The sequence below is a fragment of the Coloeus monedula genome (genome assembly GCF_965178545.1).
Source record: "Coloeus monedula genome assembly, chromosome: 4".
Lineage (NCBI taxonomy): Eukaryota > Metazoa > Chordata > Aves > Passeriformes > Corvidae > Coloeus > Coloeus monedula.
This window is the reverse complement of record NC_138784.1, coordinates 20,125,852-20,150,418: the sequence shown is the minus strand read 5'-3', so window position 1 is coordinate 20,150,418 and position 24,567 is coordinate 20,125,852. Positions and strand designations below refer to the sequence as shown.

At 41.0% G+C, this 24,567-nt stretch overlaps 1 protein-coding gene across 1 annotated transcript in view; it reads right to left on the bottom strand.

The window, feature by feature from the left end:
• TBXAS1 (thromboxane A synthase 1) overlaps positions 1–24,567 on the bottom strand; it is a gene marked incomplete at both ends in the record, with an annotated part of 227,535 nt that overhangs the window by 117,562 nt on the left and 85,406 nt on the right. Inside the window, one exon of the mRNA XM_082280876.1 lies at positions 8,873–8,969. Within this exon, the coding sequence (XP_082137002.1) occupies positions 8,873–8,969 (97 nt within the window). The remainder of the gene's footprint in view (positions 1–8,872; positions 8,970–24,567) is intronic.

Genomic DNA, 24,567 nt, shown 5'->3' with positions numbered 1-24,567 from the left:
GTATGTAAATACAGTCATGGCCCACTGAATTAAATGAGAAGTAAGAACGTGCATAGAAGTAAGCAAATGCTGACATCTTTTTATGAAGAGTGGAGTCCTGGTTTAGGAGTCGTACTCCCCAATTCTGCGCCCCCACTGAGACTCCCCACACCACACTGTGGCCCTCTTGCTCCCCTGCTTTCCCCTCTCCCTGTGGCGGGATGCAGAGGGGAACAGGAGGCAGGAAAGGTAAAGATCATGGGTTGAGATGAAAGCAATTTACTGGAAACAGCAGTGAGATAAGAAAAGGAACAGTAACAGCAACAATACCAGTGAGAGGGTACAAGAAAAGAAAGGATTCACATGGAAACCCCTCCAACAATAAACAATACCAGACAGCTCCTTCAACCACATTTACTTGACCAGAACGAACCCCTTCTCCCAAGAAGGGTGTCCCTTTCCTCCACCCCTGGCAGTGATGTGGTATAGAATAACCTCAGGGTCCTGGCCATGCCCCCTCCCGGCTACTCAAAACACTTGACCCTGTCCTGGCTAGAACCAGCACAAGTGGTCAGCAGAAGAAGGTGCCAGGCGTTCCAAAGGTAAATGCAAATGAGCTTTCCCACTTTGCAGGACATAGGTTTCACTTGGTTTCCTGTTCTGAATTAGACTCACAAATAAAAATTACAAACTTGAGATGATGATCCTCAAACACTCAATTAAATCTGATAATACTAACTTTCCTACTTTAGCTTCTTTTAATACTTCAAAATAGAAACTTACTTAAAAGGAGAAAAAAAAGAGCTTTTCATTAAAACTTTAAATCTGCATTTCTGAAGCTTCTTTTAAGAACAAACAAAAAACCCTCCCACCACAACTATTTAAATTAACAGATAAATCAAATCCCAACCCATTGCCATCAGTCCTGAAGCACTCACATTCACTAATGATACTCTTCAGCTGGAAATTCCCAACATACTCTTTTACATTTATTAAGGTGACAAAGCACTTCCTAAATGCTTTGCCCTTGTGAACACAGGAATTCTGTAGCAAGGCCAAAAACTGAGCTCAGAGCTCCTGAATCCTGACCTAGAGCCCTAATCACCAAACCAGACCTCTTCTCACTGGGATTCAGAGAATCAGGTGGTTCACAGAACATGGTCTACTAATATATCAGCTCCTTCTTTAAGGGTAACCGAAGCCAAAGTCTGATTAAATTTACAGTCAATAGCAGTGATCATTTGACAACATTAGTTTTGTGCTATTAGCTTCAGCATATGGGGAATAAGGGACAATTTGTTGTGCATGTATAAAAAGACTTACATAGTGTGAAAGAAATGACCCTCCTGATATTTATTATTTTAATTTTCAAGTGTCCATTGCAAGCATAAGCACTGCTACTTTAAAACATTTAAACAAAACTGAATTTAATTGCTCAGAAAAATTAACCTGCAAGCTCTCTAAGCAAAAAGGGGAAAGAAAAAAAAGAAATCCTGAATTAAAAGCTATTTTATGAGGTATAGAAAGCAGCAAAATAGTTATATATATAGACCAAGTTAGAAAGGTATTCTAGTATGTCTAGAAGACAGCCATGGAGACACACTTGGGAAAGAAAGCAGATATTAGGGTTGTTTACTCTCAGTGCTCCTGAGCCATCAGGTCAAAACAAGGAAAAGAGCCCTTGCTCAGCTTCCTGGCACTGGAAAATCACTCAAGCATCTGGGCTCACGTGGCTGTATAACAGCACCCACAAATATGCAGTCAAACAAATTAATATTAAACAGATAAGTGCTATACAGGCAAATGCATTCCCTGCTAACATGACTGCCTTTTTATAATGATGCTGTACCAGACAAGATTTCAAAACAACTATGATCTAGAAGCTGTATCAAACTAGTAGGCAAAAAACCTAAGTCTTAATAAATTCACTGCTTGGACACCTTTTCACTTATCCTTGTAAGGCAGAGAATGATTTTTGGAAGCACTGAATATCCTCAGCTCAGTGAGACCAAGGCTTATTGTACATGTGGCAGGATTGATGCTTGGATTTGTCCTACAAAGCCAGGGAGGGAGGGAAATCACAAACAACTGGATGTTCAAGGCACAGCCTGCCATCAGGCACAACGGCTTTACTGCATCACAAACCGAAATGCCACCATGGCAGGTACAGAGAGATATTTTGTGAAGTTTCCATAATAAGATGGCACAACTGATGTCTACAGTGCTCTAGAGACTGGAACAGAGATTCAGCCTCCCCTCAAATCACAAGGAAACCCCAAATTAATATATGTGCATCCATAAATATATACAGATATGTATTCAAGCTCACATGCAGACATAGCAACTAATCATGGGACATGGTGGCTCCAGAGGTGTTATGCCAGTCACCTTCCATGTCCTATACGAACCAAACAAAAACCAAGATGAAACAGGATGAAGGAGTGAAAAAATGAAAAAAAAAAAAAAATCTAAACAGAATAAGCAGTGAAAAAATTTAAAGCACATTCCTTCTCTCTGCAGGCACAAAACCCAGCATGCATTCAAAACTAAATATCACAATCAGACTATTCACACACCCCAGATCATCACTCATGTATTAAGCCATCCCACTGAACAGTCATTTTAAAGGGTGGAAAAACGAAGACCTCATTATATATATACATTTACCATGTTTTCTCATTTGTTTGAATCATTTTCCAAGTACCAACTTGCCTGCTGCCGTACTGCATCACTGGAGCTCCAAACCGTGTGCCCAGGCAAAGGTAAGCTTCCAGCAAAGTTCATTGATCATCTGTTTACAAGCTGAGTTCATTGCACTTAACAACAACAATTTCTAAGTTAACAAAGAAATTCACATGAAAGGATGACGATGATGGCATCGACACAACCAGAAATAATCCTAGGAAGTTTAACTTGAAGAAAAGAAACATTTCTAAACCAAACAACCAAGGGGGAAAGGGTCAAGACAGCATGCCTGTGTGTCTTTTGGCAACAGTATAGAACTTTTCATTCCTTAACTATTTTCACATTACATGTCTCCAAATGAGTATGTTGGTGGGTTCATTTTTCAAAATAAAAACTGTATTTGTGAGAGAGAGACTGAAGAAACAGCCCAGCCCATAAACTGGATCAGACTCCAGGTTTGGATACACAACTGGATTACCACTGTTTACTGAAAGTCAGCACATCAGTGGGGCTGATGCCTGTTCTCTAAAAATCAAGGCAGAAGGCAGCAAGAAAGATCTTGCACAAGACATGTAAGTGGTCCTTCATTTGCAAAAGGTGAAGAACACAAACACACACATAGACCAGTTCCTGAGCTGAGCTGTTTGAAGCCAGTTGTTACATCCCAGTCCTGCTCTGGAGACACATAATCATTATCAGTCAGTGTAGAGTCATCTAAAGTTAATATGTTGATTTCTGTTGACTGAGGGCCTGACCCAAAATTCACAGAATTACAGGATGGTTGAGTTTAGAAGGGACCTCTGGAGGGCATCTTGTATCAAATTTAGATAGATCTTTTGATACAGTAATATACAATTTTCTTTCCCCTAGCAAGAGACCAGAAAGAACAGCCAGTTCAGGATTATGTCAGGCATCCTGGACCACAACTGAATAAAATGCAGAAAATAGGTTCCTTCCTACTTGGTGGTTGCATTTTATTTGTTTAATGCCCCAGGTAAGCCTGAATGATTATAGGTTTACCAAATAAAGGTGGTGATGATGAAACAGCTTAGTGTAACAGACAAATTCTACGTGTGAAAAGAATAATCAGATCTTATGTGGATGAACTAGAAGATGATGAGGACGAACAGACAAGCGAAAACAAAAAGATGCTCAAGCAATTCATTTTTCCTTCAAAAGGGATACAAGGAATTTGTAGCACATTATATTTCTGGTACTTTTTTGTTCTTATTTTTACCACTTCATTATTGTTTGCTGTTAATCCATTATTATTTGTTCCACTGTAGCAGGAAAGCTTCTGATGAGAAAACAGCAACGTTCTCTTACAGCAAATGGAATTGGTGTAGATTTTTGAATTTTAAAATGTCACTCTCCCCCAGCTGGTTGGCAGGCAGATTTAAGGATTTGGTCTTGGGAATCAACCACTAGTTTTCACTTGTGATAGCCACATGAATCCTGGCAGACCACTGGCTCCAGCAGCCTAGCAAACCTTGACTAGCCAGTACTTACCTTTGCCTTAGGGCTCATTGAATCCACATTTCTAGGAAATATTTTTACTGACAATTTCTGAATTATTTTAATTATGTACCAGGTCATGTTTCTCTTCACATTGTTCCATTTTAACATTCTGCTCCTACATTTTTAAAACTACACTTTGATGATTCTCAAGTACTAATTGAAAAACAAATTTTCAATGCAGAAATTGAAAACAATCTGACAACAGATTATGTATCATTATCCCACCTGGAAGAAAGCAACAACCATCATAATCCTATCTCATTCACAAGACAGTAATGAAGTTAAAAATGGTCTTAGTGCTCTTAAAAGGAAACTTCTATTCAAGAGACAACTTAACACTGTTGTGAGAAAAAGGTATCATTTACTCCAGCACAGCCCTGCCTAAATGCTGGCTGAGGTTTCCATTGTTAACCTAAATTAAAATTAATTCCACATTTTTTGGCAGAAGGTCTATAAACTAATTTTCATATTTTCTTCTTCAACTATAATTAAAAACATGGGGAAAAGGCTTCATATGCCTCAAGTATGAAGGTATATTACAGCAGCCATTTTTGGTTTTAAATGGCTACAATACTTACATTAGTTGAGATCAAATTAAATGGGAAAATAGAGTGTCATTATTGCCTTCCTGTGATTATACAGGTAACAATACATACAGCCTGTTCCTACAAGGCAATAACAGCCTGTGTGCTAGACTTGGTTGCTTATTCTATAAGGAAGTGAACCTTAATGCAGATTTGATCTGCAGTCACCATACGCTTCTTTTGCAAGAATTAATAACTAGTAATTCAGAAACAAGAGAAGATGGCAGGGGAATATAAAAGACTTTTTACAGCAATATTCAAAAGATATCCATAGTAAAGACATGAAATATACAGTATCAAAGGGAAACATAAAATGAAGAATAGTTTAGCTTGTGTTCACATGCAAGATCTACTTTGTCTATATAATGAGTGAGCAGACAGGTTTAATGTGTGACAAGTGCACAAATGGTCTAGGTCTTTCAGGACGTAGAGACAGGACACAAGGTGCTTCCAAAAGAATCCTCTCAGCAGATTAAAACCATTCTCATTCCATAAAGGCCTTCCAATGACTTCCCAGAAGGTAGTCCACAAATGCACAATCCCAGATTAAAGTCATCCTGCTTACGAGCACTCAAAGGCATAAAACCACATTACAGACAGCTTTAATAAAAGCTGTCAGAACTCACTGAATCATCATCTTACTGGCTTCTACCAATACACCCACTGTTTTCATCCCTTCACAATTTAAATTTCCCATTGTCTCCTAATCAAATATGTATATATTTTACAATTAATTGAAAAAGAGACAAAAGAAACATGGAATATAAACTTTTTCTACATTTAGCTTTTAGAATTAGTCCTGCACATCCTGAAACTCAGTGACAGTTTGTTACAGTAGTTACAACTGCTACAGAGCGAATAATCTCTGTTTGAGGCATTCTAGATTAGACAACTCACATTTCACTCTGGTGAATGAAGTACAAATCTTGATTTTGGAAATGCACATGAGGAGGAGGGGGAAGAAAAGCACAAGTGTGTTTTCCTAAGACCTGTTCAAACCCACCTGCTTTCCCATCCTCTCAGCCTAAAAGACTGACACTCTTAAGCTGAAAAAAAGACTTTGGGTGGAAATAATAAGCCTGTGCCATGTCTGGACTGGAATACATTAGCCTAGCTTTGTGAACAGCATTGACTCCAAAGTCAGGTCTATAACCACTCATCACTGGGGAAGGAATTGGTAAAATAAAGCAGGGGGATCTCTTTAGTATTTTGAATTCCCCACTAGCAAATAGAAACCTTCAATTGAAGTAGAGGAGTTTTCTTTGATGTCTTGGGGTGACTTTATGATGTGTATCCCATATCGCTGCCCTATGCCCAGAAATTAATTCTTGTGCCTTTCCATGCCTTTAAACTGAGCCTGAGAGGAGGAAGGAAAAGATTGAGCAAAACTTTTTCAAAGCAGTTTGCAGCTTGTTCAAGGTCACACACAGATAGTGACTTTTTTTTCCAGCCAGCTTTCAGCCAGTTGTTCAGTTTCTTTTCTCCGGAGAGAGACTGAGAGTTGAACTTTTTTTCCTTTCCCTGGGATTTTGGATTTTTTCCCTTTTTCTGTGGATTGCTTCAATATCAGAACACATCGGGAGGACTTTCCACCGAGCACAGAGGGTCTGGCCCTGGGCCAAGCCCCAGCTCTGAGGAGACCAAAGGGAGGACTCCAACACTTTCCCAGGTTTTTTCTTCATAGCAAAAGATTTTATTATTTAGCATTATTTTCCTTTTCCCGTGTGTTTGTTAAATAAATAGTTTTTCTCTCTTTCACTTTCCTTTGAGGAAAATTTATTTTTCCTGAACCTGGTGGGGGGAGGGGTGGTTGTGCCTTCTCTCAGAGGATGTATTTCTAAATTTGACCAAACTGGAACATTTGACTAATTTTAAAATATACAAACAGAAGCAACCCTATTAAAAGTCTTAAAATGACATTTATTCAGTCAATGTGATAAGAAATAATTCTATTACTTGGAAAGTGCTTTTCTCACTCTCACCTTTCAATCATTATTTGCATACAACCCAAATCACATCTGAATAACTTCCACTGGCCTTCCTCATGTACCATCCAGCATTATTTATATTCATGTAGAATTATTAGTGTACAGGATAGCCGAATATTTCACCAACAGAGCTGACTGCAAATTAAAGAGGAGACAGCTTCCAGTGTGAAAACTCCAGAGGAGAAAAGATGCCCAGGTTAGATGTGGAAGGACCCAGAAACATAGGGCTGCTTGTCTCCAACAAGTGAAAAGCAATGGCTGGAAGAGGGGAGAACAAAGTGGAAAGTGAGAAATTATCAAAGATTGTAGGTATGTGAGAAGACCATAGAACACGCATATGAGAGCATATAAAATGAAGGAGGTTCACTTGATTTAGACTCATGGGCATTAAGCAAGAGAAATAGCAACCCTGCACTGGAGGGAAACTGCTCATTTTGCTAAAGGGAGGCTAGGAGTTAAATTTTCTCATCTGACATAGGCTTTCTGGTTAGTGGCAGGGATGTCACTCTGTCAATGTCTCAGTTCCTCATCAATAAAGCAGGATGTTGTACAGAAAAGCCACAAATTATTCAGGGGGCAGCCAAGTGATAAGGGCAAGATATGAACCTGCAGAGACAGCTATACCTAACAGATCCATGATGAAGAAAAAAACAAAGGAGAGAGAAGGAGAGAGTGGCTATAGTGACATAACCTATCTGAATTTTAGAGAGTAACACAGATGTTACAGACCATCACAGCTGGACATACAACCACAAGAAAGAGAGAAACCTCTGAACACAAAAAGCCTGGAGAGGAAGAAAAATTTCACCAACTGAGAAGGGTGACAATACAGAGAAAGATAAATCCAACCAACCAGGCTGACTAAAGTTAAGAGCAGAACAAATCTCTGAGTGTCCCCTCAAAAAAAGCTCTCTCATTTGAGGGAGGTGTTACTGGATCACCAGCTACTGCTAGGAGTAGTAGGTACAGTCTACTACTACCAAATATAAAGAAAAAAAGCATGGACAAGTTATAGACAGGAAGAAAGAGGGTTCTTTCTTGGGGTGGAAGAAGGGAAGGAATGGAAAATTTCTTCAAGTATAGAGAAAATGGGGAAAAGCCCCTTGTCACAATAACTTCAGCCTAACAAGTCTAAAAACAGATTCTTGCTTTCAAATGTGAGTTATGGGCAGAATGGGGGGCAACTGGTACCAGTAGTTATTAAGTCAGATATAGGCAGTCACAAGACGAAACTCATGTGCCAAAAGAAGCAAGCAAAGGAGACAAGCAGACTGCAAACAGACTGAGACTGGTTGCAGACAGGATCAGAGGGACAGAGAAGACAGACAGCTGATCAGAGAAGAAATGTTCCCTGAGGGCACAAACAACCCTCCTGAATACATGTGAGTTTATTTGAGCATACAAAGGGCCCAGAGGGAAGCAGGGAATGTATGGGACTGAGGCAGCACGCAGCGACAGTATTTCCTTGTAAAGTCCTGAGCAACTGCTGGAACTCTTTACTATCCCTCTGGCCATTCACCCTCATTATTTGTTCTAAGCAGCTCTTGAAAATGAGCTTTCCAAGATGAGTGTAACCAAGAGCATATGTATAAATTCTTGCTAACTCCAACTTCCTTCTTTGCTATTTATTATTTTCAGATATGACTAATATACAATAGCTGTGGGAGACATGTCCTTGTCCCAAGCAGACTGCTCCTGCCCTGTGAAGTCTAAAAGCACAAAACAGACCATGTGTGGGAGAAAGCAAATAATACCATCTCCATGTTACAGATTGAGAACTGAGGAAGAGAGCTAGTAAGTGATTTTCCCAAGATTGCACAGGAAGGCAGTGGCAAAACTGGATATTGAAACCCTCTCTCTTCAACATCCATCTGGTGCTTCAGTCACAAGGACAGTGGGTCTCTTCTAAGGACATTCCCTTTCATCCTTAGAGTGTACTGGTAACAAGAGTCATTGACTGAATGTATATATTGAGTGTATATAACTTAAAGTCTTATTGAACCATGTTGTAATTTTGCCTCTCTCTATTTCTGGCTTCCTTGTAGCCACTTTTGGTCTGAGCTTAAATTAGCCATGCTATCAACTCCATCCACAAAGTCAACTTTTATGTGTACTTACAGTTCTGTTGGTGAAGTTACTGAAATCTGTCACTAAGATTTGCTTGATCATCTCTGGTGAGGAGATCACCACAAACATCTGACGACCAATATAATACCTAGAAAGAAATAGAGAACCATTTCAGCAGATGGTGACCACAGAGAACTATCTCCTTCCCTAAAACATCACTTTTTGCTTGAATATACTTGCTGTGAACAAATACCACAGAAAATGTATTCCCTTAGGTAAAGCAGTATCTTTCCCCAGCCCTATCAACTGTTAAATTAAGATGCATGGTCCTGGAATTTAAAGGAAATAGCTTAAAATCTTTTACTGATTAATCAATACTCAGCCAACATTTTAACGTAAAGGTTTACACACTCTGCTCACTCTGAATTCTGTACAAAGTGATGTAGTATCACTAAACCAAACTATAGAGGAGTAAAACATTAGAAACCAACTCAAATAATCATGAAAGACCTACAAAATTGAATTTCCTGACATCAGCCACATGAAATGTCTTTTCATGGCTAAGCCCTGTCTCTAGTGAGTTTTTCCAGAAGTCCCCCCATCATGACTGCAACAAAGGCACACTTCCACCACTTCTACTAGCACTGGAGCAGAGTGCAACTCAGGTTCTGCATTGCCATGCACAAATCTTACGTTACACTAATAGGGAGAGAAAAAAAAAAGGGGGCAAAAGAAGCTTTACCAAGTCTAAGGCAATTAGTCAAACTTCAGAAGAAGAACGGGTCATAGGGGCCTGTACACCCTCTATCTCCCTGCCCTGATTTTAATATGACCTTGTGGAGCCAGGGTCTGCCCTTCTGGGTCTTCACACCATTGTGGATGCTGCCGAGGTACTGGGACCCATCCCAATCCTACAACTTCTAGGGGTGCAGAGATCCCTTTTCTAGCCCCATTCCTTCCAAGGCCCACAGGCACTCGATGCTTGGCTGCTCTGCTGGGGGAGGAAGAGGCACCACCAGCAAGCAGAGGTTGCTCGCAGTCCCTACCTTTGTTGATCGCTGAAAGACTGTTCAGGCAGCGCTGTCTTTTCTCCACCAGGAGAGAGGAAGAAGAGGCTGGAAGCAGCCACAGGAGGACCAGGCAGCTCACAGTAGAACACAAGAGCAGTACCACAGATGCTGCAATACCGTGGTAATATCTGTGCCTAATCGTTTTGGTATGATATAGCTCAGTATCGATATATTGCTTATCACCTGTCTACACTGCAGCAACTGAACAGACAAGCAAACTCCGGGCTGAATTAAATATAGTAACTAGAGGTTCCCATGGCAATGAGGCTGCAGCAGCCTGATTTCTTCAAGGGCAAACAAATCAGACAAATATCTTGATTCCAAAGCAAGGCTTCACAGTCCAACTTGACCTCCCTAACACCAAAACTCGTAACAAACGAATGGCAGAGAAGAACAAGAACACAATGTGCTTCAGGAGGGAAGACATCATCTTTTCTTCTCTGGTGGGTTTCCAGAAGGAACTTTTATTTCCCAAATGCAACTCACAGGCTCTACTGGAACCTTAGATATGGGTGGTGTGGTCTGTGGAGGTACACCTTTTTCAACCTTCCCAGTTTGCTCAACCGCAGCAAAAGCAGCTGTCTGTTAATGGTCAAACTTTTATTCTGAATCCTCATAGGTGCATACAAAAGAGCTGAGGCCTCAGTTTAAAGAGGGTTTTGATCACAGACTTTAGCAAAAGAGGATAATTCACTACACGCACCTTTTGCATGTAATTTGTACAGTTTCTCTGGCATCAGAGAGGCAACACAAGCTCTCAAGGCAAAGATACGTGCTGCTCTGAACCTACCCAGGATGACCAGCCACAAATACCGACCTCTCATGCTCACACCTTGCTTTTCTCTTCCTCCCTCCAAGTTTAGCAAGTTCCTTGTCACATTAAATGGTTAGTGACTGATGGTCCTGCAACAAACAGCTTTCCACAGGGACCAATTTCCTGACACCAGATTCCAAATTTGAACCAGAAGCTGATTATGTCTTCTACCCAGACAGCTTAACTCTGACCAGCAAGGGACACCCCACAATACATCATGCAAAGCATGTGTGTGTAGGAGAGACACACTTCTAGTTTATTTCAGACCTGGGAAATTGCAAATCTCCAGCTCCTGTCCACTGGGATAACAGGATGGTACTCACAGCAGGAGTTTTTATGTCACAAGCACTTTGTGCTTGAAAGCATTCAGGACTAAAAATTTGGGACAGGAGCATCTCCTACTCAAGCTGCTTTTATGAGAAAGTGACTCACAAGCCAAGCTTATCCAAACAAATCTATTCATCACGCTCCAACTCAGACCAGTCACCCGAACTCCCAGTTCTGTTTCCACAGCTAAGCGCTTTCTTTTTCATTTACTCTTCTCTAACTTTCTAGCTATAGGCACCTGCTTTTCCTTTCTTTATCCAGTTATAAATTAGGGCAGAGAAGGAGAAGAAGGGGGAGAAAAAAAACCCTACAACTACTAAATTGAAAATGCTGGGGGGAAAAAAACCAAACAAACTTAAATTGATTTTTAGGCAAAGTTCTGCCTTTTTTAAGAAATGACTGCTATAAAGCACACACATTATTTTATCCCAAACAGCAAAAGCTCTCTTCCCACCTTTTTTCCATTCTCCTACTTGCTGTATATAATCTTTCTAACCTTTTTTAGGACACAAAAAATGAGGTTTTGTATGGACACACTTTGTAAGTCAAAATCCATACACTAGAAGCACGACTTCCATGGTCTTTCCCTGAAGTAAAGGAAAAAGGACAAGTAGAACTAGACACAAAACAAGATCACCTGAGCTATTTCATTTAGCAAACACAGGTTCAGACCCTGAAAAGCCACCAGAAAGATGCTTAACTGAGTTTTAATATATCTAAAATCCTTTGCAGGATCAAGGCCTCAGTCACAAAACAAGAGGCTATCTCCCAACTAGGTGTTTTGGGTTTTTTTCACTTGTTTAGAAATAGCAAGTAAAAGATAAAATCCTCCTGAACAATAATCTATTCTTCCCAAGTAAATAACATATTCACCCCTGCTATGTAACTTCATTTTGATGCTGTATTACTGGATGAGGATATCGCTAGTCTCAAATAGACTTAGATTTATTATTGAACAAAACCCGATATTCTTGTCAGATTTTAATAAATAAGAGTTTGAGAAAAACAAAAGCCTCTGGGCAAGTATATCACAAATGGATTCATGAATAATTTAGGACAGCACTTTTTATTAACTTTTCCTAGGCTAATCTTTTCACAGGGCTCATTCACACACAGAAGTCCTACCTTTGGCTACAGTACCATCACACTGCTTGACCCAATACTTTATAATATTTTCATGTAGAAAGGGTGGAAAGCAAATACTTGGGAATACCTAGCCCAGTCCGGCAAATAAGCAAGAATTCATGCATGTAGCATTGCACCCTTGGGGCGATGCACCTCTGTCCACATGGAAATCAGCTGTAGCACTGCCACACCAGCAAAACTAAATTTCATGACCCACATATGGAGGCAAATTTTCCTGGGTAGATGAGGCATGGGTTCATTAAATTATGCTGTCAGGGCACTTTCTATTATATTTCAGTTTAAACTGCAGCCCTCCAGAACAGAGAAAGAAATTCACATTTTAGACTAGTAGCTTTAGCTCCATTGGAGGGTGAGGCAGGAAAGACCTGGTACCAGTACATCAACAGCACAAGGACAGTGTGAGCTTCCTCCAGCAGATGAAAGTGTGGATGAGGAGCCATTGCCCCGGCAGGCTGGGATGGCCAGGCAAAAAGCTTTTCACAAGTGTTCAGCAGAGGGCATGGATCTATTCCCAGAAGCTGTGAAAGAAGCAAAGATTGCCAAAGGGTGCACAGGTCAAGGAGGGGGTTATGTTACAGGGTACTGAACAAAAGCTAAACTTCATCAGAAGTGTTTTAATAACTGAAGAGGCTAAAAACACCCACCACACCCAGCCGTAGCAGTTTCATTCCTAAGAGCAGACAAGCACCACTCTCAAGGCAATTAATGAGAAGGACAGAGATGATGGACTTGTGTTCAGGGTCAACCCAGGATGTTGCAGCCCTACTTACAATGATTTAGTAATTTAATAAATGCAACTTTTCTTTTATCCCCAAGAATAAACAGCAATCCAGCAATGATATCTGCAGTTTTGCTCATGCACCACTGTTGCTTTCTGCAGAGATGTGGCCTAGGTATCTCAACCCCACACCTAGTGCTTGCCATGGCCACGGCCACAGAAGATAACCCGCGGAGGTAAAAGATGCCTGCCAAGTCCAACTCTGAGCTGAAGTAGGAGCAATGAGACAAGGGGCACACTGGACTGCTCGGTCCCTCCTGAAACACTTAGGACCATCATCTTCCTTCCCAATGTTTGCCAGGGATCCCCCCAGAATGCAGATTTCTGTTCTCAGATGACACAGAGGATCAATCAGCTACTTTTAATTCAAAAGACCAATTTAGCATCAGCCTTTCCATGCTCCCAAGATCACCCTAGCCACACTGCATGGTCATCTGCTGCTAATAGCATCTCCCAGGTCCTGAGCCATGGACATGCTCTCTGAGGAAAGCTTGCAGCAATACTGCCTTGCTGCACAGGAAAAGGTGGAGAGCACATACAGTACCTTATGGCAAAGGGCCATATGTTTTTGTATAACATCCATGTGGGAAACACCTGCAACCCTTTCACCTTGTTTACAGTGCTGCTATCAATTCACAGAAGACTTTGATCTTCCTATCTCAGTCCCATGTATTACAAACACATTAATCATAAAATATATATATGCTGTTAGGCAATGAGCAAGGCTTTGTTTTCTATATGCTGTGGTCTGGTTAAGTACACAAAGATCATCTGTAGAGCCATATGAAAATAGAATATTTTCTTATCACTATTTTCTTCAGGGAAGAGCAAAGAACAAAGAAAAAAAAAGGCAGAGGGGGAGAAGGAGAGGAGTACAAAAACACAGAGATACAGTGGGAAAAGGCTGATTTTCTTAGGACACTTTTCCTAAAAGAAGTTCCTCAATCACTTAGCCTCTTTTGTTTAGAGACACCCTTTCACTGCAGGCAGAGACACATAAAAACGAATAGCACAATGCTTGTTTAAAAGAGGCCTGAAGCCCAGCGTTACTTACTTAATTATTTCAGAGGCCAGCAAATTGATTTGTCATAGCACTGTCCCCTTTCAGTGCTCGCAGGCAATTCAGATGGAGTAGGAATAAGAAATACATAATGAACAGTTGCAAAACCCAAACACAGTCTGCACAGAAAGGGTTATTTCGGGAGGAGAGGAGAGGAGAGGAGAGGAGAGGAGAGGAGAGGAGAGGAGAGGAGAGGAGAGGAGAGGAGAGGAGAGGAGAGGAGAGGAGAGGAGAGGAGAGGAGAGGAGAGGAGAGGAGAGGAGAGGAGAGGAGAGGAGAGGAGAGGAGAGGAGAGGAGAGGAGAGGAGAGGAGAGGAGAGGAGAGGAGAGGAGAGGAGAGGAGAGGAGAGGAAAGGAGTGGGACAAATTCGTCAAATACCACAAGTCCCATTATTATTTGTGTTATATTAGCAGCTAAAGGTCTCCAAGATCCCCATGCCCTAATTTGACAGGAGTTACTCATAAGCAGAAATCTTATTCTAGGCCTATGGAGCCTACAACTTAAATAACCTGGAGTGACAGTGGGGAAAACAAGTAACATCTTCCATTTTCCATCTGAGGGACTGGGGGACAGGCAGGTGTGGAGGAGATGGGAATTGCCAGCAATCACCTTTTTTTTCTCCTGTTGACACCCTGTGAGAACAGAGCTTCTCAGCTGCTACATACACCTGGAAATCCCATGCCAGCTTTCTTTGGGAAGGTTGGGAACTAACTCCTGTGCCACTTGTTCTGCATCCTAGTCTGTGACTCTAGCTGGCAAGGTGCTTCCCTGAACTACTTTTATAAAGCACTCACAAGTTGAGTATCTCCAGATTAGAGAACCATGAAGCTCTCATTAACACTTAAGAGAAGAAAAACCAAAAAAACCACCCCAAAACCACAACACCCTAGAAACAGGTGAAATTACTGCACATGAAAATGAAGCCCTGGTAGCATTGAGAAGTCTCAGGCACAGAGAAAAGTTTCAAAGCACAGCTCTGCCAACACACACACACACACACACACACACTCACGCACCTCATCCAGACACTAATCCAACCCATTGTGTAAATTCATAAAAAAAAGAGACATGGCCACAGCAATTTCTATTTAAGAATAAATTGTTCCTCACTTCCTTTTTCAATGAGCTACGTTTCTTTTCATGTTGTGAAAGCTTTAAAATAAGCACATAGGACTATTAATTTAATTCCTGGATGCATTAAAAATATCACGTAACATAAAATGCTTGCTCACACACACTTCCTGCACTGCTCTGTATGGTTATGCACCCAACTCTTTGTCCACACACCCGGGATTAAAAATGCTATCTTCCACATACCAAGAACCTCTGCGCTATCTCAAACTCGCACCTTGCCAAAAGGCCTCTGCTTTCTGACGTGCTTAAGGAAGTATCAAAAAAAGGAAGAAAATTCTGGGATTATTTATCTTCTCCCCACCACTAAAAGCACAGCTATTTTTAAAGGAGCTCCTCCCTTGTCAGGTGCCGTAAGGGACTTGTGGTAAGAAAGTAATATATTTAGGGTTGACAATAAGGAGAAGGAGGGCTGATTGAGGCCATTACAAGGTACAGAGCTGGTAGAGTCTTTCAAGTAACTTAGACCAGAGTGCAAATGAAATCTGTTTCTGAGCATCTCTAACCCTGGGGTTTAGCAGCTTGAGGGTGTCACACACATCTACTAATCCCTTCCCCCTCCCAAGTGAGCAGTGCAGGAGACACAGCCTCTGCATGGCTGTGTTAATTCATTCATGAAATGAAGTAGATGACATTTACCCACGTATAAGAAATGACAGAGATTAAATTAAGCTCACAAAGTGCCACGAAGAGGAAAAAAAAAAAAAAAACACCTCTGAATTATACAGCATATTCGGCAACCTACATCCACTTGGTTTTTGGAGGCAATCTCAGTCCAGACCTAAGCGCAAGTACAAAAATTCATGCCCACGTTCAGGGGCTGGGGAGAGAAGCAGCAAAATGGATAGACAGGGATAACAATTGTTTCTTTTCTCTGTTCAGGTGGGCTGCAGCAGAAGCTGAGCTCCAGGGCAGAGCAGAGCCACGGGGTCATGGGCTGTGCTCCTCCACAGCCGGGGAGCTGCCGCTTCCCAGGGCTGGCAGGGGTTATTTTTATCCTGCCAACTGGGCTAAGATGATTGCCACCGCCGCTGCCGCCGCTCCGCGTGCTTGCATCATACCGCTAGCGCTGATTAGCTGCATCAGTATTCCACTTCATTAATGCCAAATGAAAGCTGTAAATAGGGTACTGCGCTTACAGGATGCTACTGGAAATGAGAACTACTGTGATATTAATAAGAAACCAGTCACTCCTCCTGTGTGGGTGCATGGTGCTATTGTGACTGGGTGACGCTGAAAGTCCGCGTAGCTCTTCACCTCAGCAAGAGTGCCAGAAGAATGTTTCTAAATCTTTTCCCATGGTGCTTCCCACCAAGCTTGGGCTGTATTAGTCTGTGTTTTGTTACTCGTGTTTAGACTGTGGCATTTTCACCAGAGCTTGTTTTGTCTGCGCTCGCTAAAGTGCGCTACGCCTGACTGACCTCATGTGATGGTGCAGCAGGCGTTTCCTGTGGGTTTCAGCATATTTCTGTGCCCGGCCTTTCTGGGGGTTTTCGAGATGCAGCATGAGAACAGTCTCATCTCTTGCTCTTTGCACCTAATTCACTACTAAAGTACTCCTTTGCCATACCCCCAGGGAAAAACCATCAGGTTACTATTTCCAGAACACTAGATTATTATTTCTAGGGAAGACTACCTCTGGAAAATAGCGAACTTTCTGTGTCTCCAAACTTTACTTGCTACTATGAACACAGTGTTCATTTGTATGGATTTGTATGAGTCAAATATTTATATTCAACAGTGCTACCTGTTTTTACAGTGGAGCAAAATGTAAAAACTTACAAGATGGCTGAGGAGGATAAGCAGAAAACGTTACTTGATCTAAACAAGGGTAACCTTTTCTCAATTTTTTTTTTTCTTTTTTTTCCCACATAAGGTAGGTATAGGGATCTGCTGAATGCTTATGCTCATTTCTAGTTAGGAGCAAAGTATGGGGGACATATCTGAACATGAAGCCAAGGAGGATCCTCAGTGTCCCAGATAGCAGGGGAGCATTTGTGTGTCACTGTGCAGGATCCAAGAAAAATTTGGGGCCAGGAGACAAAAGGAGGAGAGCATATGTGTGATCATACGGAGAAAATGAAACAGGAAGGCGGTCAAAGGATTTAAATATCATTTGTGATACTACGACATCACAAGATACAGCAGGCGATAAAGTAGGTTGACTACAATAAAAGCACAAGTGTAATAAAGTTTATAGTTACACACCCACCACTAAACTTCACACAAGCAAACATTTCAGGGCAACTAAAACAAAACCGTGTGATCTGACTTCCGCCTCTCATAAAGCATTTCTGACTATGATAAAATTGAGGTTTGTGTTATCATTCCTCCCTAAGACCTGACATCAGGGTACACAGAAGAGCCATCCCTAACTCTGCCTTTCTGCGACCTTCATCTCATGTATGCTTTATTTATCATGGCCAGAACTCAAGTGCAACTGGAGTTCTTCACTTCTCCGGTTTTGCTTCGCCATTTTAGCCCTGAGGGAAAGAAATGGCTTTCAGAACTCACCAAGTACCCCTGTCTGCTGAAAAGTCATGTCCTCATACGTATCTTCAAAAGCAGCGTTCAGAACAGAGACATTCAATATCAGCAGGCTGTTTCTGTTTGTTTTAATTTTGCACTTTATCTTTCACTTTTTTATAGGCAAGACAGCTCATCTGCCTCCTGTAAATAGGATCAGCAGTGGTGGACAAAACAATATTTTATTTTTGAATGTATCTGAAATAAACATGTACATAATTTTCTTTCAGTCTACTCTTTCTTACTGGGATTTTGATCTTAAATCAATGAGAGTTACATTATATTGTACACCATCCCTCTTAATACCTTTGCTCTGCTTATGTTAATGCAGATGTATGCATTTCTGAAATAATACTGTCTTAATATTAGAATATTTTAATTCTTCAATAATGGATAGGACTCAATAGACTGGGGGGGGTTGCATCATAAACACAGCATGATGGAATGAGTAAGCGAAATTGAATTTCATGTAACTACACATGTAATAGACTGTTTTGTAGAATAAGAAGTGACATTTAACTTGGTCATGGTTACTAGCCTGAAAATATCTGAAGTTTAAAAGCAGGGTTTCATAAGTGGGGAAGCCATGAGCAACTCATTCATTTGGTTTGCGTGCAATAAAGACACAGATCCCAGCCAACAATGCACAGCCTTACTTAGGGAAGGAAAGGCTTGAAAGACTGGCCACGAGGGGGACAGTCACTGGGACTTGCTTTTCTTGTACAATCTGCCTAAAAAAAAAAAAATATGTCTAAACAAAGAAAAAAAAAGGCAGTAACCACCTACTGAGCTCTTGGGAATGTACTTTTCTTATGCTACAGCATACAAAATGCGCACAGGAAAGATTAATTTTTTACCTATAGCAGCAAGTACTTTTTCTATACATTCTTAAGATAAACACACACACAAACTCATTTATTTTGTTAATGCATTATTAAATGTACACTAATAAAAGTAATTTCCCAATGCTTGATGCATTTATCATGAAACCACTAGCAGAATTCTTTACAATAAAAATGCACATGACCAACCTAAATTATCTAGGGAAATGGCTAATATCTGACCATGTAGAAACATTAGAAAGCAGGGTTTTGTTATAGGATAGAAGGAAAAAAAATAGATGTATTTTCTTACAGAAAAATTGCAATGATAAAATTATTTTTAATAGTACAATGCTACAGCTCCAGGAAATTTTCCTGAATCAATTCAATCTGTGTTGTGGGGGACTTTAAAAACCCATTAAAAATAACCATGATAAATTTCCTAACCTCTTTCAGTGCACCACGCAGAAGACAAAGGAAACTGCAATTCAACAGAGATAGAAAAGAAAGAAAAGAACAGAAAAACCTGATAGCTTGTGTATCAGCAGTAACATCCTCACTAACAACAATGAGCAAATCTGCACCACAAAGGACAAGAAGAGCAGGAGTGATGTGTACAGCTGACAATGGCACTCCAAAGTAATGACTTCCAGGAAAATCTGCTGCTACAAATGGACAACGCACTGCTGAGAGGTAGTTGAGTCACGGCTTTCATAACATGGAAAATTATTTCAGCCCAAAAATGAATGTACCAAACCCCAGAGTGCATATGGCTCTGGTAAAGCAACTATGGGGATTACATCCTACAAACAGCTAATATGCTCACCTGGCTTAAATTATTAAACCTCGCTGAAATCTGTGCAGGTTCAGGGAGTTTTCCCCATACTTAATGTGTAGTCATAAGATACAGACCATGTTTCAAACAGTAATATTAGTGAGAGCACTGCCTAGCTGACGTATTTTCCATTTTCCATGTTGTACCTATTATCAGCTGTAACAAACACACTCCCTTTGCTTCCCCCTTTTTTGTGGTGGGAGAAGGGGGCAATTGCATAACAAATGGCATATACCTCACTGTCTCATGAAACAACCCAAATCCTTGGGGGTGGAATAGTACACGTAGCCCTCTCTTCCACAGGCGTATCCTTTGACCTTCACCAGCAGGTCCTGTTCACCCACTCCTTCGACTGACCCCCACCTAGATCACAGCAAATCACACTGACACTGCTCTGCACACCTCAGCTCCTCAGCTCTCTTCACAGCTGCATTGAACAGCTGTCCCAGGCCCACATCTGGCTGCCTGGGGACATGAGTGACAGGTAGCCCTCAAGAATATCTCCCCTCTGCCTCAGTCATAGCTGCTTGGCTGGAGACCACAGGATTCCAACGGACCTGCCTCATTTTTGAGTCCATGTTATCATTCACACTGCTTTGCTATGTTACTCCCCAAACCCTCTGGATCTCAGAAGTCTGCAGGAGCAGTTTCCTCTAGCCCTTGCCTCCAAACAGTTGAGTGTACATGAAACACCAGCAGTCATACTTAAGAATCCTGAGAAAATTTCTAAAAAAAAAAGGCATTTTAAATTGCTCAAAGTCTACTTAGAAAAAAGGAAAAACCAGTCAATTTGAACACAGAGCAATGTATACACCTAATATTCCTTTTAAATATAAAGATACTGGACCAAGTTCAAGCAACTTGATCTTCATGCAATGACAGAGGTATAGCAGAGATACAATCCCTGAATCTATTCATAACCCCTATAAACAAAGCAAAAAAAAAAAAAAAAAAAAAAGAATACAAGCACAACTGTAGGATGAACCATCATTGAAGTAAATATATTGATCTATCAAAAATGATTGAAGACTGACAATAAAAGGGTTATAAATTCTTAGAAGAAAGAGAAAGTAAAAAAAAAAAAACCAGAAAACCAACCCACTGAAAAACTCCCACCTACATTCACAAGGAAAAATAGACTGGAACAATAAAACACAATGGCAGTGCCTGTACATCTTTGATAGCTGCCCCTCCCAAAAGCTGGAACAATCCTGCTATAAACCAAGCAAATGAAAATGTAAATGCATGAGCAATCGTCTGGGGGATTCAGATGCTTCGTGTCCTGTAGGCAAAGAAGAAAGGGGGAAAAGGCAGGAAAGCATGAGAAGGCACCACTTTTAATATCTGCCATTATTGATTAGGCTCTTCTCACTTGGAGCCTTTTAAATCCAGCAGAGACCTTCCAGTATATAGGCAATGCTGCCTGCATGGCAGGGTTAGCACTGCCAGCAACACTCCTTGTCCTCTGACCTCAGTGTGATCCGCTGCTTCCACTCCTCCAGCAGCAGGAACAGCCTGTGGATTTCAGAGCGCAGGGAAGCCATGTGCATGTGCCAGCCAGTGCAGGGAATGCATGTGTGCCTGCAGAAATCCAATATCCAAAATGGCGAGCCCAGAAGAGGCAAAAGATTGGGAAATACACTGAATGCAATGCCCAGAGCAGTCCTGGGAGTAGGTATAAACACAGTGGTGTATCAAAGGGGTGTCAGGGTCTGTTCCAAGGCTTACAAACTGCATATTTCTTTAAATATTTTCCTTAGGAAATGAACAGGATGAAAATTATGGTAGTTTCACAAGCTTCTGTTCTTCACTACTGATGAAAATCCAGTTGTATTAGTTACAGGACAAAAGCAAATATAATGCCACTGAGACAGAAGAAAATATAGATCTGTAGTAAGGATAAGTTTAGGTAATTCAAATATTAATCTCCCCATTTTGTAATATACTTCTCTATTTCAAAAAAAAATTTAAATTATTTTAATAGAATTTAATATTTAAAAACTAATGCCTTTCCATGTGATGTTACATTACCATCTGACCTAGTTAAACATTTGTCTCTGTACTGCACTTGAAGACCTACTTTCTCCTGCCCCAAACATAGCTTATTTCCTACTGGCCTAAATGGACAGCCAGTGAACATATAAAATTGTTAGGCAGCTTTGGTAACATTTTACTTTGGCCCTTCACACAGAGCATTTCATAAGATGTTCTGTACAATAAAAGGTCCCAAAGAACCAAGATCCTCTCATAATGTCACTTTGAAAGACTCTGCAGCAATTCCCAGTGTCCTTGCCAAGATCCTCTTTCAATAAAATAGATTCCAACATTGACAGAAAAGCTTGGATTATTGCTGAGTGATAAAATTTCTGCTGCTAGACCTACGCAGTCAGAACATTGCTCCCAACTCACTCCTTTTTCTGTAAACTACTTTAAGAGGTCTGGGTATGTCTTAAAATTTGCTGTACAAAACCTAATTTTATTCAGTAGGTTTGAAGTTATATAACATGAGAGAGACTTAAAAACATTGGGTCAAGATGCTCCAATAGTCATGACTCTATGTCTGTAATGGAGCTACACTGAAGTAAACAACAGCTTGAAGGTCCAGACCACTGTTTTCAGGCTTGTTTGCATGGGGCAGAGAGGAGATTCTGGGACAAGACATGATTTGAATCTTTATTAAGTTAGACTAGAAAAAACTCCTGTGGGAGTATCCCCCTATAATTGCTGGGGGTCATGGTCAGTCTTTTCCCTGATGCAGTGTCTGTCATTGCAGACCTTCTGTGTCTCTGCATGGGAGAGTTTTTGACATTACTACAGCTTTTTAATTATACTTGTAGAATTTTATCAGTATGACTAAAATAAATCCTCCTTCAAGACAAGCCTTCAGGTTTAGCCACTCAATTTACTGGAGGGAAAGAAAGATTCACAATCCCCTGGGTAATGGTGGCTCAGCTCATTCCATGTTCCCCAAGACAGGAAAAAACAAATGAACAAAGTAACAGCTGAAAACAGCTTCTTCCTCTGCAGTGGGGTATACTTTTGCCTATTGCCTGTTGAAATCATACCCAGTTCACTGCCAGCAAAAGGTCTGACATAAAGCACACTCTCCAGGGAAAGAAGAGAGGTAGTCAAACAGAGAAAAAGGGCAATTTTAAGATGGTGCCAAACCAATAAAGAAAAAGGAGATATTTTGTTCCCCTTTCTACTAATAAAATATAGTAGACTAAAATTGATCCCCAGACTAATAAGGTAGAGGAAAAACTAAAACCTATATATGACAAAACAATAAAAAAGTAATGAAGAGATTTATGGAATTACATAAAAACCTTGGAATAACGTTAAAATTGTCAGGTCATGTTACTGTTTTCAACTCAACATGGAAAAGAAAAACAGGGAGGAATAAAAATTAGAGCATGAAGGAAAGATAGCATAGGGCTAAAGAGGATGGAGAGAAGTACGAGAAAGAAAAATCCAGAGCAAATATTTAGGGGGGGGGAGGGAAGGAAGTATGAAAAAGCATAAATACAGATCCTACAAGTCAAGGTTGTGAATGGAAAAAGCCAAAACCAGAACAAACCCCAGTGAAGTGATGGCACCACTGAGCAACGGCATTGAGGGCAGCACTCGATAGGAAATGCCTCTGTAGACAGCTGGCAAAGGGTAGTCATCCTCACAAAGGAAAATATAACTATTTTTAAGAAACTAATTAATAGACATCCCAAATCCATTCCTGTGCAACGCTTTGTTGTCCTAAGGGGCAGAAGCCCCATGAGCTCCCCAGCATGGGCAGAGAAGGTCTAACCAGCACATGTATCCTGGGGCTCCTAGCAGGTGGCATGACAAGGGGACAGAGCCATGGATGCTCCAGCCTGTACTAGGCTTGCAGACAACAGGCAAATACAACAGGCTGCTATCTTCAGTTTCTTCTCTGGATCCTTCTCCAGACTCCAGTGTGGCATCTGTGGAAAAGGGAAATCCCCTTTGCTCAATGCTTCTCATAGCACAGTCACAAAACAGTCACAAGCTGCTTTTGGATTTCTTTGGGCTGGCAGAAAGAAGGGGAAACTGGCATTAGGGAGTCACCTGGAGAGGCAGTAAATTTGACTCTCCTGTGAAGTGACCAAGGCAGGCAGGAGAAGTACCTGAATTGAACATTAAAGTTGATCTCCTTCAAAGGCTGCCAAGAATGGGAAGGGCACACACACACACACACACACAGAGGGAGGCATGATGCATTTTCCTCCCTCTATGCAGACTGAGGGGAAATTATTCAGGAAATGCATTAAAAAATTACCATGCATGACACTGGGAACACCAGTTCATAATCAGATACACAGTGAGTGAAGTCAGAGACCATTAATAGCTACTGAACATTGCATATTGCATGTATCTGCTTTAGGTTTGCATCAATACTTCTGAGTGCTGCAGGAAATTCTAATGAAAGTATTTAATATGCACAGCTAAATCTACAACGCTGCTGTTTCCCATACCTTCTAGGAGGATTGGTATAATGAAATAATGCCTCCGATTTTTCAGTCTTTTAAAAGCTCCCCACCTGCTTCTTTCCAAATGGTGGAAAGGGGGGTGGGGGGGGGGAATGACAACAGGGACTTTACACCTTCTTAAGAAGTTTAACAAATACAGGCTCCAGTAGATAATGAAGATGGTAGAGCAATGTGCAATTGAGTCTAAGAAACTAGTTTTTGTAACTCAGAATATTTCCTCCCCCTTCCTTGAATGAGGATGACACATTGTGGTATGCAGGTGTAACATGATAAGAAGAAGCAATCTGTTTAGCAGTCTCATTCCCTTTAAAACTATAATTTTAACCATTAATTAGCTAAGAAGCAGACAGCAGAGATCAAAGATCACCTGTGCTGTATATTAGCTGTAAAACACTCCTTAGCACATTCTCAAAAGAGACTTCACTTTTCAAATACTCCTAAAAGGGAGCTCACAAGGACTATGCTTCAACAGCTAAATGCTGCATAGCACCAGTGTGCAAGGAACCAAGAAGAAACACTTCTGCAGGAGAAAATGGAGGTGAAACCTTCTCCTAGCCAAGGCTGCTATATGCACACACAGAAGCAGATCAAGATTTAATCAGATTCCTCAGATGCTAAGATATGGTACAATCGTAGGAGCTGACACAGTTCTGGCCAGTCTCTCAGAGCCGTCCTGTGTCCGGCCAAATCCATCAGTGGAGCCATACCAACCAGGAGAGCTTCCCCTATACA